Source organism: Erythrolamprus reginae, chromosome 3 (genome assembly GCF_031021105.1).
Source record: "Erythrolamprus reginae isolate rEryReg1 chromosome 3, rEryReg1.hap1, whole genome shotgun sequence".
Classification (NCBI taxonomy): domain Eukaryota; kingdom Metazoa; phylum Chordata; class Lepidosauria; order Squamata; family Dipsadidae; genus Erythrolamprus; species Erythrolamprus reginae.
In genome coordinates this window covers 188,063,239-188,083,005 of record NC_091952.1, presented here as the reverse complement: position 1 = coordinate 188,083,005, position 19,767 = coordinate 188,063,239, and the positions used below count along the sequence as shown (strand labels likewise).

The window sequence follows — 19,767 nt, the reverse complement described above, 5'->3', positions numbered from 1 at the left end:
AATACACCAGGGTGATTCGACACAAAAATATGTAACCCTTCCCTGGTGCAGAGCTGAAGGGATTGGATACTGTAGCCTACAGGATAATTCTCTGCCTTACAAGGCAAAGGTTGCAGGTTCAGGTCCCAGTGGGTATGGCTAGCTGATGAGGCCAAAATAAGCTGAAATAGATCCATCCTAGTCTCCCTTAATTTTCAAATTCAGCAAAAAAACATCTGACATATATATATATATATAATTTTTAATTTTAACTTAATTTTTTATTTTCCTTAATTTTTCATGCTAGGTTTATGTCCTTGTGTTTTGAAATTTATCCAGAAGTAGTAAATAAATCTCTACCACTGAAATTGGGCAAGGAAATGTCGTGATAAATATACACTATTTGCAGTAGCAAGACTTAACAACAGAAAATGAACTGGAGTGATTTAATAGAAAATGTATGATCCATATTCATTGATTCAAACAAAACTTGGTATGAAGCTGAATTCAGTGCATACGTTTAGGATATCCCTTCATGCATTTTTGGGAATACAATTTATAGAATTTAATCTGGCTTTTGAAATAGGAAGTATATTTTATTTTAGGTGACACATTTGTGCTTTGGATTGGGATGAGCATTAATTTAATAAAAACGGAATCACATCATAAAAACCAGTCTTTTTCTATGACAGAATGCTACTTGGAAGAAAAAAGATTGACAAATTATTATTTTTTTAAATTGCTATTTGAAACATATATATTTAAGGATGTTCTCTGACGGTTGAATCTTACACATTGTTCAAAATTCCCCTCTCCCCAAATTGGAATATCTGCCTGTAGTTTTGCTACATAAATATTTCCCCATATCCTTTCTAGATTCAATAAAATGTTAATATTTACTATTTTTTATTAGAATACAAAAACTACTGTGGTTCGGTTACAGAATGGTTGAAAAGCTTGGTTCAGCTTTCTCATTTCCTTTACTAAATCATTTTTACAGTTATATTTTCTCTGGGAAACTGATCCATCTTCCTTTTCATGTATGGTAAACTCATGTCACCATGAACAGAGGGCACCGGACAGCAAAATAAAAAATAAAAAATATCTTATCGGAGATTTCTGGCAACCTGATCATAAAACTTTGATGTTCTGCTTATTAAAATGACACCTTACTGAAATTATAATAGCGTACATATTTTATCCCTAACTTTAAAAAAAACCCAATGGAGATATGCTCTTGGGGTGGTTAGAGAACTAAAATCGAAACCTGCAAAGTTATATATATAGAGATGTATTTCCTCCCAGTGACACAATTGCAATAGAAACCTTCTCAGGAATATAGAAACGAGAACAAATGTAGCAGTTTTGAAAGATGACAATATTCCATTTCACATAAGGACAAAAAAGGAGGAAGATTCATATGGCTGAGACGCCTGTTTCTTGTATTGGAAAAACGAAATGAAAGGAGAAACGGAGAGCAATGTCTGAGACGCCATCTGCACTGCTCATTATGGAACCTTTATTGTCTAAGGTACATTAGACTGAAACACTGTAGAAAACCTGTTAAGGAAAAGAAACAGATTGACAGAGGTAGCAGAGTCGCTGTAACAGTCAGAAGATGGCTTACAAAAATGTGTCATGCTACAAAATTATCATGTTTCCTCCCCCCACCCCGCAAAAAAAGGCTACTTTAAACCCAAATAGCTAAATAAATAAGGAGCACAAATCATACTAAACACTAGGATCTAACTGAGTTAACAAATTGATACAATATGGATGAGAAATGAGGAAATTACAAAGCTTGGAATTCACACGAAATATGGTGGTCTTCAATGACAGCTCCCCTTCTCCCTCCCCATTTCTTGTTTAATTAAGTGAAAATCTCATTTCTGTGCTATACGCAGCATATAATTATTTAAACTGATTTCCCCTGTTGTTGTTCTCCGTGAAGCTAAATGATGATTGTAAACTTTGCTGATTAGTACCCTAGTAATGGCAATGACAGCCCTTTTCTCTTTGTGTGTCAGACAATCTTTAGGAAAAGCTCTAAAACTCTAAATAATATCCAAGATCCTTCTAGATCAGCTCGCAGAGATTTTAAAAAATGTTAAAAATAAAGAATGAATGCAATCAAAGACCACTCACCATACATGATTCAAAAATAAAATACACACACAAATCAAGCAACAAAAATTGTGATAGTTATATGGGGCACTCAAATCATTGGGGGGGGGGGCAATGGATAAGCAGAAATTTGGACAAAGAAATTACTTGCAGACATTCTTAAATCCTCACGTGTTTACTTAAAATAAGGAGAAATAAGTGCTTGAAGGAGGAAAATGCAGCACTTGATTATGGATCCCTATTGGTGTCATCTGATTTATAAAAATAGATGATTTGAAGGAAATGAGGATGAAGTGGGATGCAGGAGACAGAAAAGGGGAAGTCTGGAATAAGTCTGTGTGAATTTCTGCAAGGTAACTTCAAAACAGATTAATCAGTTACACAACATCTGCACAGACATTTCATACTAATCCTGGTTTACAGCTGGTGCAGAAGTATGAGGAATAAAATAAAATAAAAATTCCAAACTGGCAAATTATATACGAATATTACATCTGCATTATAGTTAACAGCAAAGCAAGAACAGTCAAGTAACTTGCAACAAGTAGAATCCCAATTCAAATATAGACAACACAAAATCAGAACAGGAAAAAAAAATACATATTAAAAAAATCTTCTAGGGGAGGAAAAGCACTATCCCATTATTGTAGAAGTAAACGGCTGCTCTCCATCAGTATTAAAAGATTAGTGCTATTTCTGTACATGTAAAATTATTGCTTTTTTGAAAAATATAATTAGCATGCTAGTTTTCTTTTAAAAATCCATTTCCTGCCTTTACAAAAATGTTACAATTAAAAAAAAAACTAGTAAAGCTTTTTTTTTTTTGCAAAAGAAAAACATTCACAAATATTTTCAAGGCAGCATTTCTTTTCTCTTGATGATGATGATGATGATGCATAAAATTGTTTATGTGCAAAATCTGAAACTCTGAATTATTTGCCATCACACGGTGTCAATAGCAAGAGAAGGAAAAAGTACGTGTGGGATATACTTTTGAACAAGACAGACCCTGTGTGAACAACCTGCTGTTTCTTCCCTCTTACCTTTAAAAACTTGCATTTTAAAAAGTTACTGTAGAAGAGGTATATAAAGCGCCTTTTCTCCCCCAGTTACTCCAGTGACTACCATGCCAAATCACCCTGTGCCTTGCTGAGTTTGCTCTTCCCAGAATTCCAAGCCACCATGGCCAACAGCCATGCTTGCTAGAACCTTCTGGAAAATTCCAGCTCATCTGAGGAAACACTAGATTAGGGAAGCTTGCCATCACAAAACAAAAGAATTCTCCCCACACCCCCACTCTCCAGAATGTTAAAAAGATCCGTGAAAGGTACTTGGGTCTTGCTGCACAGAAACGCAATCATCTCCAGTATCATAAAAACCAGAGGTATGCCTAAACATCTGCTTTTAAAATGCATTATAAACGTATCAATCAGCGGCTTTAAAAAGCTGGTGGTGGGGGGAAGTTTCTTCCTTTTTAATCTAATTTTTAAAAGCATGCATACTTCCTTTGTGACAGATCATGGAAAACTGCATTTTAAAAGAAAGAAAAAGCAGATTAAACAAACAGGAAGGCCCTGAGAGGGGGAACAAAAAAAACACACACACAGAAGACTTTTTTCTCTCTCTCTTTTTCTTCTTAGTGTTTGACCAGCTGTTGTTTCTTCTTCTTGCCAAAGTGAGATGAGAAGCGTTTCTTAAGAAGTGTTTTCAATTTCCATATTCACGTACTATTAATGGTGTGCAGTCAAGGATCAGCCCACTGGAAATGGAAGTGGTCCCCAAACTATCATGAAACAACCTCATTGCAGAATGATGGTCTCTCCCTTTCGTCCCTTCTGTCCTTCATCAAGTTTGGCTTATACAGCACTGAGCGACTCCTTCCTTCCTTCCTTCCTTCCTTCTTCTTCTTCTTTTTTTAAAGTTGCATTTCGGCCGTGACAGTTGCTTAATCACTCCTTCCCGCATTCCCAAATCCACCCTGGATGTGTGTTTCTTTTAAATAAAAATAAAACTTCAAAGCCACCACAAGGGAAGATTCGGTTGCAGTGCCATCCTCCAAATATATGACGTTTAATTTTTTCAAGTGTCTACAAAAATGTTATCTTGATTAATATATATATGCTTTGCACTACCCCAAAGCTTGCCAGCTCTTCTGTTTATTACAAAGGAAATAAGGAACTGTGGGGACTGATTACTATGTCAATTTGTATATATCTTGGGTAGGTTCTTCATTTATTTTAAAATGATTAACAGTTCGGAGACATCACTCTTCTACCAAAGCACGGAGCCTGAGTCTCGCTATAACACAGTTGCTCCAGGGACTGGAGAGATTGTAAAGATGTTTTCCAGATGGCCTTCTAAGGGGTTGATGGAGTAATTATTTGGAGGTGATGGGAACCGTAGGTCAGGGTACTGGCTGTTGTCAAAGGGGACCCGGTGTACACACTGGACGTGCGTTTTTAGGTTCCCTTTCTGAGAGGCACTGTACGGACAATATCTGCATTGGAATGGTCTCTCACCTGAATGGGGGGGGGGGGGAGAAGAAAAAGAAGCAAAACACATTGTTATTCGTATTTTCCTTGATAGCAGCTGCTTCCTCTGCTCTGTGCACTAAAGCAGTTGAGCAATTTAATAATTTATAATGGCCCTCGCTACTTTCTTTTATGAGCATTACAAATATTACTGTGACCTAATCCATTAAAATGAATTATTTTTAATCACCTCTGATTAAAAGCAATCCCCCACCAAGCTCCTATAAACTCCATGCTATGTTAGAATAGAAAATAATAAGAGACCGAAGGAGTACTCCAGGAAAGGTTAACCATGGCCAGAAGAAGGATAAAAGGCTAGAAAGAAGAGCAGACAGCCAAATGTTATAGTATCTGAGAGGATTTGTGATTGAATGATGTGATGTTTCCTAAATTAATTTGGATTAAAGCTCTTGGATGCTCCATGGTAACTCATACTAAAAAGGGGCAACCTGCTGGTTTCATTGCCCATGATTGTTGGTATGTCTCGGTATAGCTAGGTTATTAGACCTTCGACATACACCGAGCAGAGAATTTTAACAGAGCGTGGGTGTGTGATAAAGCCAAAGAAACAAAGACACAGACTTAGTTATGCTTAATAAGTACTATTTAAATATAGACAAAAGATAGAAACATTCCATAAGAAGCATTAAGCAAATACAAGATGATAAGCACTAAGCAAATACAATAACATACGCACTAAGCAAATACACTCCCCCCATCAAGGCAAAGTAAACATGAGCAGAAATGAGCGTTACAGCATCATTTGAGGGAAGGAGTACTGGCGCCCTCTTATGACGAACCTGCCTAGAATATTTAACAGTTAAAGTGATAGTACAAGTTTACAGTGGCAAACCCTAACAAACATGTACCCTGTATCAACAATGATCACAAGAATAGAAACAAACAAACAAACAAACACAATGACTAAAAGTGAACAAACTTATGTTTTCATTAAATCACCACACTGGTTTCCCCAGGTGGCAAATTCCAGGGAAATTAGAGCAGTCATAATACATGTAGCCCTTGAATTATTACTACAACTGGGCTCAAAAATTCTGTTGTTATGAGAGACAGATGTTAAGTGAGTTTTGTTCCATTTTGCAACCTTTCCTGCCACAATTGTTAAGTGAATCATTGCAATTATTAAATTAGGAACAGCGAATCTGGCTTCCCCATTGATTTGGCTTGTTAGAAGGTCACAAAAGGTGATCACATGACCCCGGGACACAGCAACTGTCATAAATGGTCAAGGATCTAAATTCTGATTTCATGATCATGGGGATAGTGGTCATGAATGTGAAAAATTGTCATAAGCAGGGATGAAATGCTCCTGGGTTACTTGTGCCTGTCGGGTCATCAGAAGGCCAGTTGCGAAGGGAGTGCAAAGCTCCGCCCACTTGCCCGGATGCCACCATTTGGGTTCTTTTATCCTCTGTGCACGCGCAGAGCATTCTGTGCATCCAGGCAGGTGGGCAGAGCCTCATGCTCCTTTTGTGACAGGCTCTCCAACAACCGACAGGCACAAGCGAACCGGGAGCATTTTATCCCTGGCTGTAAGTCACTTTTTTTAGTGCTGTTGTAACTTTGATTAGTCACCTAATGAACTGTTTTAAGTTGAAGACTATCTGTATACAACTAGCTATATACAACTAAATGAGGCATATCATCATCTATAACAGGGGTGGGCAATAACGGTCCCTCTGTGACCTATGGAATTCAATTCCCAGAATTGTTGCGCCGGCATGGCTGACTCAGGAATTCTAGGAGTTGAAGTCCACAAATCATAAAGGGGCCATAGTTGTTCATCTCTGATGTGTATTTTTCATTGGTACAAGAGCTATACAACTTGGCATGGTGCAATCATATTAACACATATTATAGGGGTGGGCAATAAAGAACATAATTTTTTACTGATAATAAAATTCAACATGGTAGGATAGCCATGTTTCCATAAAGGCATAAAAAACCCCACCCTCTAATTTTGATCAATGTCTATCAAATGAAAATTAATTATGTGTTAAAACACACAAACAAACCCAAAATTATATTTGAAGACCGATGATTCTCAACATAAAATTGTGAACAAACATGAGTTTGCAACTCAAGGCAATGGAATTCTGAGAACGTCTGGACAATATGACTTTCAGTGCTAATGGATGAAGCAGCATGGCAAGACACAGCTTACACTCATGCATTAACCTTAAACCAAAACCTTGGTGAAGGAAATCAAGACTATTTTAAATTAACACAACATCGGACCCAACCACCGTGTGAAAATATTCCCAGTAAATTTCAAGCTGTGCCTGTGGCGCTCCTGGAAAAGCTAACGAAAAGCCAGTGTTGCTTGACATAATGTATTAAGTTATCTGTCCTTTGTTAATAGATTTAGAAAAATCCTAATTAAGGCTGGCCGAAGATTCATGACATTTGCTAGTCAAAGTCTGCTGTGAGAAAGGAAGATTTGCAACAAAATTAAAGGGGGCGACTAGCGGAGGGAGGAAGCATCTGCGCGGACTGCCATATATTTGAAGTGCAGAAATGGTAACAGAGTGAGAGACGTGATAAAACTTATTTAGTTATATGCCGAATTCCATGCAGTAAACTAAGAGAAATGCTTTATATTTTTTGCATAGCTACCTCAGGAGATGTTAATCATTAAATTAAAACACACAGAGAGACACACTTCAAAACACACCACTGAAACATCGCACACACACACACAATCATACCCAGAGGGGGGAGAGAGGGAGGGAGAGAGAAAGATGGGATAGATTATGGGTACAGGAGGGAATGTGATTCGATTGTGTGGTTGAGAAGAAAATAAAAAGTGACTGCATGTTCCTGTTTGCCTGGGTAAGAATGATAGAAAAAAAAAGAATAGGAAGAGAGACTGAAATGGAGCAAAGAACCCCAAAACCCTTGGTTTGAGGTTGTTAATTAAAGTATTTATGGGAACAGCCTTCCTAATCATAGATTTCCAAGGAAGGGGTACACCACAGTTCCAGCTTTAATTCATTCCCAGAGGAGGCTCCTTTAGAAGCAGCAAAAATATGAAAGCAGTTATCACTGTCCCACAACAACGGAAAGATAAGGCCAGAGGCCGTGATAGTAAATGGGAGGAAATGAGAACTCTTCTCTAAGCAGAGCAAAGACGAAAAACTGCCAGTGGGACTAGACCAGAAAAGGTGGTCCTAGCCAAAAGTCAAGGATTCTATTCTCATATACTTGTGTTACTGTGATTGGAGCAGAGCCCCCAATGCTAAATAAGAAAATGCAATTATCTTGTATGAAGTTTCCATTATCATAAAGAAAATGCTAATGAAATCAGAGAGTGGAAAGCTTTAAAAAAGAAAAATTTCAGGGAAGGTTTCCCTGTTACATGGAAAAAAAAGATGAACTGTAGCCATTACAGGTTGCAGCTAAGGAAATAGTGAAGTTTCACTGAGATAATGAAGATGCCAGTTGACTGGTCGCTGTAAACTGGGTAGAAACAAAACACCTTCAAATCAGTGATTGAACTACATGTTCTTAAACCTGATGGAAAGGGTTCCAAACGCTAGTTTTATACCAAATGTCTGAATATTCCCCAAAGGGCAGAGGGACAGCCAGTAATGTTACTTGAAACCCTTCAAAGTTCAGCTAACTACAAAGTTAGAAAAGCTGTCTTCAGTTTCTTTCTAACCAACAAACCTATTCAGGAGATGATTTTATTTTTCTGAAAGGGTTAACCTGAGTAAAGATTACAGTGCTATGGTAACCCTAGTAATCTTCTAAAACTAAACAAAGCAAAAACATGGTGACTGGCAGAATTAATTCACATTAACATTATTTCAAAGGATCGCCTTATCCAGTTCAAGAACTGTGCCATTTATTTCTTGCAATCATGGAAGAATTGCAGGACTATTCCGCTTGGATTCCCCAAACCTCATGGTTGACAACACTACCCAGACAACCTAATTAATGCTTGGCAACCTGTCTTTGTGGTGAAAAACATAAGCTATGAGCACATCTCAGAAACTCAGAAAGCTCTCACTGTCCAAGAAGCTGCTGATATACAGTGGTCCCTCGATCATCGCGAGGGTTCCGTTCCAGGACCCCTCGCGATGATCGATTTGTCGCGAAGTAGCGGTGCGGAAGTAAAAACACCATCTGCGCATGCGCAGATGGTTTATTTCCACCACAGCAGCGAGGAGCCGAAGATTGGGTTTCCCCGCCGCCTCGCTGCTGCTGCTTGTCCGCGCGCGTGCCGCCCGCCCCCCCCCGCGCTGTTGCTGGGGCCGCTTCTCAGCTGAGAAGCGGCCCTGGGATTTCCCCCCCGCGCGCGCGTGCCGCCCACCCCCCGCGCTGTTGCTGGGGCCGCTTCTCAGCTGAGAAGCGGCCCTGGGGTTTCCCCCCCGCGCGCACGTGCCGCCCACCCCCCGCGCTGTTGCTGGGGCCGCTTCTCAGCTGAGAAGCGGCCCTGGGGTTTCCCCCCCGCGCGCGCGTGCCGCCCACCCCCCGCGCTGTTGCTGGGGCCGCTTCTCAGCTGAGAAGCAGCCCTGGGGTTTCCCCCCCCGCGCGCGCGTGCCGCCCACCCCCCGCGCTGTTGCTGGGGCCGCTTCTCAGCTGAGAAGCGGCCCTGGGGTTTCCCCCCCGCGCGCGCGTGCCGCCCGCCCCCCGCGCTGTTGCTGGGGCCGCTTCTCAGCTGAGAAGCGGCCCTGGGGTTTCCCCCCGCGCGCGCGTGCCGCCCGCCCCCCGCGCTGTTGCTGGGGCCGCTTCTCAGCTGAGAAGCGGCCCTGGGGTTTCCCCCCCCGCGCGCGCGTGCCGCCCGCCCCCCGCGCTGTTGCTGGGGCCGCTTCTCAGCTGAGAAGCGGCCCTGGGGTTTCCCCCCCCGCGCGCGCGTGCCGCCCGCCCCCCGCGCTGTTGCTGGGGCCGCTTCTCAGCTGAGAAGCAGCCCTGGGGTTTCCCCGCGCGCGCGCGTGCCGCCCGCCCCCCCACGCTGTTGCTGGGGCCGCTTCTCAGCTGAGAAGCAGCCCTGGGGTTTCCCCCGCGCGCGCGCGCGCCGCCCGCCCCCCCACGCTGTTGCTGGGGCCGCTTCTCAGCTGAGAAGCAGCCCTGGGGTTTCCCCGCGCGCTGCGCGCGCCGCCCGCCCCCCCACGCTGTTGCTGGGGCCGCTTCTCAGCTGAGAAGCAGCCCTGGGGTTTCCCCCCGCGCGCGCGTGCCGCCCGCCCCCCGCGCTGTTGCTGGGGCCGCTTCTCAGCTGAGAAGCGGCCCTGGGGTTTCCCCGCGCGTGTGCCGCCCACCCGCCCACGCCATTGCTCGCGCCTTACCGGGGCAAGAGGGGGAAGACCCAGGGAAGCCTCTGCCCGGCGGGGGAAACTCCACCATCTACGCATGCGTGGAAGGGCACGCATGCACAGATGGTGGAGTTTACTTCCGGGTTGAAAACTCGCGATATAGCGTTTCGCGAAGATCGAGATCGCGAAACTCGAGGGACCACTGTAGTTCCACGGAGGAATTATTGAATCTATCATTTGTTATCTATTATGTCCAGTTTGGTACGGAAACTAAACAGGATAGGTACAGACCTCAATTGATACTTAAGAATGCAAAAAACAACAACTGCAACCAGCCTGCTTTCCACTGAGGACCCGTATACTGCATGAGTCAGAAAGAAGACTGAGGAAATATCTACAGACCTCTCACATTTTGGACATAAACTGTTTTAACTCCTCCCCTCAGGACACCACTATATGGAGCTACATGCCAAAACAAATAGACACAAGAGCAATTTTTTTCCTTTGTGCCATCACTTTTCTGAACACCTACATCATATACCAAAACAACTTATATCTAAGGATATTTACCCATGTAATAGGGCTGTATTGCTACTACTACTACTACTACTACTACTACTACTATTATTATTATTATTATTATTATTATTATTATTATTATTATTATTCATTAGATTTGTATGCCGCCCCTCTCCGCAGACTCGGGGCGGCTCACAACACAATAAAAACAGTTTATAACAAATCTAATAATTTACAGTTTAAAATATTAAAAAAAAACATTATTAAACAGACATACACACAAGCATACCATACATAAATTGTATAGGCCCGGGGGAGATATCTCAGTTCCCCCATGCCTGACGACAAAGGTGGGCTTTAAGGAGTTTGCGAAAGGCGAGGAGGGTAGGGGCAGTTCCAATCTCTGGGGGGAGCTGGTTCCAGAGAGTCGGGGCCGCCACAGAGAAGGTTCTTCCCCTGGGGCCCGCCAACCGACATTGTTTAGTTGACGGGACCCGGAGAAGGCCCACTCTGTGGGACCTGATCGGTCGCTGGGATTCGTGCGGCAGAAGGCGGTCTCGGAGATATCCTCATTTTCTTATTCTCCTAGTCTCATCCTTCCTACTATTATCTTATGACTATCACTCTGTTGATTGTATCTTGTGATTTATGATTGTAACTTATGATTTATCACTTTGCTGTTGGTATGTATACTGAGAGCTTACGCACCAGAGACAAAGTCCTCGTATGTCCAATTACTCTTGGCCAATAACAAATAATATTCTATATTCTAATCTGCATCATGAACAGTTGAGGTAAATTTGAATGGGGTGAAAAGAATTTAATTAAATGACAAGGGGAAACCAGGTATCATAATCTTTTTTCATCAGATCAACTATGACAGGGTCATTCAAAAAGAATGGACTGATTTCATGACGAAATATTTTACTAAGGAAAAGTAATAAAAAAACTCCAGCCAAGTCACAAGTATTCTACCCATAATCAACTTTTATTTCCTGTCATACAAGTGTTCAATAAGGCCTTCACAACTTAGATAACTCCTCTTTCAAATGATGCTTGAGATCTGAAGAAATGTGTCATGAAATCGGTTCATTCTTTTTGAATAACCCTGTACTTTTTGTGTTAAAGAAAACATGAGTGTTGGAGCTTATTTCAATTTCCTTTGTGCAATGAAGAATTTTTAAAAAATCTTGAAATCTATCTAGTATAGGAAACAGTCTTAAGTGCTCAATGGTCTTCTCTCACCCTTCAAGATCAGCACCAGTAGCAGAGGTAGGTTGCAACCCCTGCCTGACTGTGGCATCTATATTAGGAACAATTGTGTCATTTTTAAAATAAAAGTCATAATAATGATGAAGATGAATGGATGTACAATGGTACCTCTACTTAAGAACTTAATTCGTTCCATGACCAGGTTCTTAAGTAGAGAAGTTTGTAAGTAGAAGCAATTTTTCCCATAGGAATCAATGTAAAAGCAAATAATGTGTGCAAACCCAATAGGAAAGAAATAAAAGCTTGGAATTTGGGTGGGAGGAGGAGGACAATCACTGCTGAAGGAAGAAGGTAAGGTGAGGGGAATCAAAAAAATCCAAGACTTAAAAAAAAAGAGGGACTCTGAGGCGGTGAGGAGGAGCACGTGCCTCTCATATACCCCGCGCAAGGCTGCTTCCCATACACTGCACCAGAGAGAGAAACCCGGGCGGGTGAGACAGGGGAACCTCCCACTCCTTTGACCAAAAGGCGGTGGTTGCTGCTGCTGCTGCTACCTGCTTCCTCTTTCTTCCCATGTTGAAGGGCTCCCCCTCTCCTCTTGCTCGCTCGCTTTGTAGTCGGCACCTTTCCTTCACTGTGGTGACTCCTCAGTTTGGCTGAAGTCGAGTTGATTCAGCAGGGGCAAAGCGCCCCCTTTTGCCTTTTGCATGCCCAGATGCTCCAGGAGTCAACCTCGTGCCGGGTGTATGGGAGGTAGTGCGAGGGAATCACCACAGCGAAGTGGTTTATTCTCTCTCCAAGCGCCCAGAGAAAGGAAAATGCTTTGTTCACTCTGGACTGCCAAAGCCTCCTTAAGCGCCACCAAAAGGCTCCTCTGGCAGTCCAGAAAAGCCCGCCCGAGATGGCTGGGATTAAAGGGGGAATGGCAGGAAACTGGTCGGGCCTTCTGCCGCTCTCAAATTTCCTTGGAAATTTTTTCGGCCTCAGGTTCTTAAGTAGAAAATGGTTCTTAAGAAGAGGCAAAAAAATCTTGAACACCTGGTTCTTATCTAGAAAAGTTCTTAAGTAGAGGCTTTCTTAAGTAGAGGTACCACTGTATGTGTATATTCAGCTAAAAAGTAAGGCTTGCTGGAGTAACATATATAATCTCCAAGCTAAAGAAACAGAAAAACAGAATTTCTCAGCCTACCTGTTTTTTCATTATTTGTACTACAATATCCACAGCTCTAAAGGAGACAAATTAATCTGCCAATTATTCATTATGAAATATTTTTATTAATGTAATTCTTAAATGCAGCATAACCCATTTAAAAAATAACATTCACAACAATCAGAAATAAACTATTAATCCACAGGGTAAGAATTCTGGCATATTACAGCACATGCCACTAAAATGTCCTTGCAAATTAATTTCCAACATGTAATGGAAAATATTGAAGTTGGTAATTCTACTGCATTCTCAATTTTATTCTTTGAGAAAGTTATTATTTAACATAATGAGGACAGATTATTTAAAAAATCTTATAAAATTAATGACTGAATTTTCTTTTTGATTTTATCATTTTCCTATCTTTTCTGAAAAATATGAACAATTGCATGGTTAGAAAATATATTCATTAGTACAATCAGCTTGTTGGGTTTTTTTTTAAATCTGAGAATGTCTAAGGCCAACTTTTCCCTTGCAATAATTTCTACGCACATTGTTCCCCCTTTTGTTTACTTTATAACTACCTTGCATACATTTGATTCATTTTGGTATATTTTCTTGTAATATATTGTGTTTAGTTCTAATAGAAGAATAATTTAATTAAGCCTAAATGTTTTCCAAATTCTTTTCAGATACTGGTTAATATGGTGCTCTCATTTCAGTATCAAGCATATATTTCAGCCAATCAAACTCTGTTGTAAATTATAACTCTTTCCCCATACTTTACCACTACAATGCCTTCCTTTCCATTACAAGATATGATAAATCCAGTGATGACATTTCATTTTTCTAATGAGGGAAATGTGATTGGCATGGGCCATTATTTATAAAAATATTGATACCAAGTAACTAACAACACATAAGGCATAAAACAAGGTACAAACTAAAATTCATCTTCATTTATTTAATGATTCCATAATCCCTTGCAGGGAATAGAATAGAATAACAGAATTGGAAGGGATCTTAGAGGTCTTCTAGTTCAACCCCCTGCTTAGGAAGGATACCCTACACCACTTCAGACAAATGGTTATCCAATCTCTCCTTAAAAATTTCCAGCGTTGGAGCCTTCACAACATTTGGAGGCAAGTTGTTCCACTGATTAATTGTTCTGTCAGGAAATTTCTCCCTAGTACTAAGTTGCTTCTCTCCTTGATTAATTTCCACCCATTGCTTCTTGTGGATGCTTTGAAGAATAGTTTGACTCCCTCTTCTTTGTGGCAGCCCCTGAGATATTGGAACACTGCTATCATATCTCCCCTAGTCCTTTTTTTATCAGATTGGACATGTCCAGTTCCAGTAACCATTCTTTATATGTTTTAGTCTCCAGTCCCCTAATCATCTTTGTTGTTCTTGTCTACACTCTTTCTAGAGTCTCAACACCAGTCTGGGCAACCAAATGGAGCTAGCAGATCAGACTCAACCAGGCAATCAGGGTTCTATATGTTTATGGGATCAATACATGTTGAAAGGGTAGGGCTTTGACTGCCCAGTCACAGTGGTCGTATTTGACATTGTTGACAGTCTTCTCTACCTTCAAGGTTGCTCCTATCTACATTTCACGAACAATCACAAAGAAAACTCTCTGCAACATTCTCATCTGTTGAATCAGACCACTTTATGGCTCCTGAAAGGGGCTCCTATGGTTGAATGTAAATTTCATATGTAAATTAATTAATTAGTTAATTAATTAATTAATTAACTAATTTACTTATTTATTTATTTATTTATTTATTTGATTTGTATGCTGCCCCTTAGATAGATCACCCTTTAGATATGCCAGCTTTGGCAATGGATTATTTATTTATTTGTTTGTTTGTCTTCTATGCCGCCCTTCTCGAAGCGACTCAGGGTGGCATATAACATAATGAAAAACAATATATACAAAGAAATCTAATTATTATTAAGAAGAATTGTTTTTAAAATCATAACCCCCCCCCCCCCCCCCATATGCAGTCATTCTCATTCATTCAATTCAATCATTCACAACATCGGCCGGAGACAATGTGGTCTCTCATGGCCCCCATGCCTGCCGGCAGAGGTAGGTCTTCAGAGCTTTACGAAAGACCAGGAGGGAGGGGCAGTACATATCTCCGGAGGGAGTTCACTCCAGAGGGCCGGGGCTGCCACAGAGAAGACTCTTCCTCTTGGCCCCGCCAGACGACACTATCTGGCTGACGGGACCTGGAGAAGGCCAACTTTTTAGGACCTGACCAGTTGCTGGGGTACATGAGGCAGGAGACAGTCCCATGGGTAATCTGGTCCTAAGCCATGTAGGGCTTTGTAGATCATAACCAGCACTTTGAATTGTTCCAGGAGACCAATTGGCAACTATTGCAGCTCACAGAATGGTGTTGAGATGTGGGCAGATCTTGGATAGCTCGCCTGGCTGCATTATGTTGGAAACAACCATAAATCAGGAAAGGATGTGGAGAAGAAATAGAAATCCACAATATACTGTTAATGGTTCCATCGGTAAATGTATTGCACTGCACGGATTACCTTCTATTATTTATATGACATATGGATTGGCCCTTCTAAGTCAGCTCAAGACTATGGCCATTCCAAACAAACTATTTACTGTACTCAAATCCATAGTGCAGTGATTCAGTGGTTGGCAGGCAAAAAATGCTATCACGGAAACATCGCCATACAAATAACAGTGCTTCCTGAACAGTTAACAAATGACTGGTGGAAGAACATGGAGAAGTAACTGCAGGTGCTTGTGAAAGATGTTAACTCTACAAATGCATGGATGAGTTAGTGAGAAAAAGGGTAATCTGGCACCAACTGGCAATAAATATAAAACCCCAGAGTAACACAGCATTAGTAAAAATGAAGAAAATTTAAAGGACAGCCAGGTCATTCTCAAGAAAGGAAAATATCGTACATAGCAGAGGAAAACACACCACCACACAGAGTCCACGCAGATTGAAAGAAAAGGATCTTTCAAAGCTAAGAGCTATATAATACAGTGATAGAAATACTCTTCAGAAAAACACGGTTGGATTGTTGCCCTATTTCCAAATCAGGTATATATTAAGTATACAGGTAATCCTCAATTTACGACCACAACTGAGCCCAAATTTTGTGTTGCCAAGTGAGAAATTTGTTGTGAGTTTTGTCCTGTTTTATGATTTTTTCCAGCCACATTTGTGAAATGTATCACTGCAGTTGTTAAGTTAGTAACACAATTGTTAAATGAATCTGGCTTCCCCAGACTTTGCTTGTTAGAAGGTTGCAAAAAGTGACCACATGACCCCGGATCACTGTAACCGTCATAAATGTGAGTCAAATGGTCAAGCATCCGAATATAAAATCACGAAGGGGATGTGGCAAAGATCATAAGTGTGAAAAATGGTCATAAGTCACTTTTCTCAGTGTTGTAACTTTGAACGGTCACAAAGTGACCTGTTGTAAATCAAGGACTACCTGTATAATCAACTATCTAGTTGGAAACAATATAACTGTACGCGTTGTTCAGTGCACAGTGTAAAAATTCTCCATTTCAATGTAAGCATTTGACTGGTAATCACAATACACTGATCATAATTTCTAGTTCATATGAACAAGGGTGTCCATAACATTTTTTCTTAAAAACATAATAAACAGAGGCACGATTTATTGTTTACTCTCCAGCTACCTAAACAGCGAGTGCTTTACTGATGAGTATCTCCATGCAACTTTCTTTTCCCCCGACTATCACATTAAAAACCAAATACCCAATTAATTGTAAAACATACTTGTTTTGGGGCATCTGCGGAGGTGGTGTGAACTTCAGTACCTCGGAGTCCATTAGACTCAAATACCACTGTGGGAACAAGGGGGCTTGTTAACAGATGAACATTCAAGCTTCGTTGGTGTGTGTACATTATTTGACTCCATTGCAGATTAATCACACTGAAGGGGAGGGTGGGAAGAAGCAAAGGCACCAACTCTTTGCCTATAGCTGGAAAATACCAATTTACCGTAACACTTACTGTAAGAGTGTGCTAATGGGAACCTAAGGGCACTGCCTTTTTTAATTCAGACTTTCAGCGCTGAAGAAAGCAATCACTGACAACATTAATTATCAGTGTGTACGTAAAGGGACCCTCTTCTTGAATTACTTACCATTTGGCCTCTGTCATTTTGCAGCAAAACGTCTTATACATGCATCACTCACCCTTCTTCAAAGAGAAAGGGCAGAAAAGAGGGACCTAAGTCTCATTTCCTCATTGTGAGGCTAGGAAGATGTACTGACGTGCTATTAGCTTTAACTTGCTAGGCTCCTCGCTTCCAAATAGGAAAGGGCCGACATTCAAAATTTATTCTGGACCATTCTAAGGGCTGGGGATGAAGGGGTAAGGTTTTCGGGGGGGGAAGAAGGGGGAAAAAATACAAATCCCAGGCTTATTTCTTCAACAAGGAGAAAAAAGCTGTTCGGTTAAGTTCAAAAGGGGGGGGGGTGATTTCAATTTATGCCAGCGGCAATGGATTTCATTAGCATATTCGTTCCAGATTATTCTGCTTTCTAATTAAAAGGGTTTTTTTTTAAAAAAAGGAAAGAGAAAAAAAAACCCTCCACAAATCATCTTATTTAATCAGCAATGCAAAGTTTTGCAAGAGAGGTGAGGAGAATTCAGGGACTTGAAATGGAACATGGAATGCTAATCAAATCTGAAAATGGTGTGCAATGGAGAAGCTTTAAAGAAACCAACAACAACAACAACAAAAAATAGATTGGTGACAAGGAAATCAATATGCAATTGTTCCTGGGGGGCGTCCCTTCATCCCACCAGAAGACACGGAAGGAAATATACCTGTGTGAGACCTCATGTGGGTCCTGAGGTGGCTCGGCTGTGTGAACCCCTTCCCACACTCCACGCAGAGATAGTCTCCTTGGCGCGTTTGTGTCCTAAGCATCCCTGTGAGGGAGAGAAAAGGGGAGGGGGGACATGGGAGGGAAAAGAGAGAAGGGGAAGTTAAGAAGAAAACAATATGCCAGAGGAAAACATCATTAGTATGTCTAATGTGTCATTATGTGAGATTACCTTCAGGCCCTGGATAACAACTGTCAGCCTTCATCTAGGCGCTGGCTGACAGGCCAGGCACACAACACAGGACTGCAAGAATGCATAAATTACATTGAATTAAAAAATGCTCCCATTGATGTGCCCGCACCAGAAGTGGCGTGTCAGGTGTGCGCTTTTCATAGCAGCTGGATCCACTTTTCGGCATCACCCCGCTTTGTCAAGCAGTACATCTGGCAAATCAAAGTGACTCCAGCGTGGTGGAGACAAGTCATATGGATAATAGGAAGTGAGTAGGACCAGAGCTTGACTGCCCCCACAGCCTACAACTCCCCACAATCCCTGGGGCAGGTTTGGAGAGGAGTGCAAAATGAGTGAAGCCATCATAAATGAATCAGGCCTTTGGCCCTACCGTTCCCGACCGACTGGTACAATTCTGACCCTAGACTGGCGAGGCTCAGGGAGAAGACATCTGTGAATCAAAATGTCATTATGGACATTTTGAGATCACAACAAGGCAGTAGTAGTCTTTTGCCAGCCTTTCGTAGGCCCTTAGCATCTATGGAAAATGACTCAAATCTCTTCTTTTTCCTCAAAGGTCAGTTTACAGTATCTGACTTAAAGGGCTGGTCTGTGTTTTTTTACTGTGATCAGAAAGGACAAATTTGACTTTTATTGAGTTATTTAATTTTTTTCCAGATATTTCATATAATCATTGCTAAAGGGATGGAAAAAGGTCTTATTTGGTATTAATATTCCCATCCTTAAAATATGGACACACACACATACACACACACACACACACACCGATAGTCACAATGGGATTTCAAGGTTCTGATCCCATATAAAATGCTCGGTCCAGGAAAAGAGAAAATTAAGGATAGAAATAAAATATATGCTTTATATGGCTTTTAAGAAAGTTAGCATACAAATCAATTCCAACTATATCAATATCTAGTTTTGTATAATACAACTGAAAACACTTCCCCAGGGACAACTGTCCTTTATAAAAAAAACAATCCAGAAACATTTACAGTAAACACACAAGAATAGACATGCAAACAGAGGCCACATTCAGACATTTATTTATTTACATTTATTTGTTCGCTTATTGGATTTATAAGGCCACCCATTCACTCTCAGTGGCTCTGGGCATCTTGAAAACAATATATGTGTAATATCTATGGAAATACAGCCTTAGTATTACTGTTGAAGATGATGAAATATTTAATTTTATATATCCTACTCTGTTCTAATTGACTAGAAATTTTATAATATGATTTGAACTTGGTTTGTAAATCTTGTAGTTTATTATTGTATCTGAAATGGCTATTCTAAATTAATGTATGTTTCAGAGATCTACTCCAGCTTCACGATCCCAGTCTTAACTTCCAAATGTGGGGCATGAGCAATGAGAAAATAAAATCATTCTTGTGGTAGGGTGCTAATCTTTTACTTCTTTCCTTACTTCCTTTCCCATAGTTCTCCAGTATAATTGGGTGGATCAATGGATCGATGGGTAGGTGGGTGGGTGGATAGATGGGAGGCAATTCCAGATAACCTTTACCAAAGTACGCATGTACAAAACTGAAATGATTTCATGCAAAGAATTTTGTGGGGTGCATGTAATTCTGTTTTCTGGGTTTTTTTTATACAGGTGATGATTTCCCGTGATTGAGATAAAGTAGCAACAACTTTTTCTTTTACAAGATAGCAGTAGCACTTAGACTTATATACTGCTTCATAATGCTTTTACAGCCCCCTCTAAGCAGTTTAGAGTCAGCATATTGCCCCCAACAATCTGGGTCCTCATTTTACCCATTTCGGAAGGATAGAAGGCTGAGTCAACCTTGAGCCGGTGAGATTTGAACTGCTGAATTGCAGCTAGCAGTCAGCTGAAGTAGCCTGCA

The 19,767-nt window shown here is 41.0% G+C and overlaps 1 protein-coding gene across 3 annotated transcripts in view; it reads right to left on the bottom strand.

Annotated features, from left to right (window-relative positions):
• Positions 1 to 1,462: 1,462 nt before the first annotated feature.
• ZNF516 (zinc finger protein 516) overlaps positions 1,463 to 19,767 on the bottom strand; it is a 160,625-nt gene continuing 142,320 nt past the window's right edge. For all 3 annotated transcript variants that reach the window (XM_070747439.1, XM_070747440.1, XM_070747438.1), the window contains exons 4-6: positions 17,648 to 17,752; positions 16,589 to 16,656; positions 1,463 to 4,622 (exon numbers count right to left, since the gene is read on the bottom strand). In XM_070747439.1, coding sequence (XP_070603540.1) covers positions 4,563 to 4,622; positions 16,589 to 16,656; positions 17,648 to 17,752 — 233 coding nt within the window. In that variant the 3' untranslated portion in view covers positions 1,463 to 4,562. The remainder of the gene's footprint in view (positions 4,623 to 16,588; positions 16,657 to 17,647; positions 17,753 to 19,767) is intronic.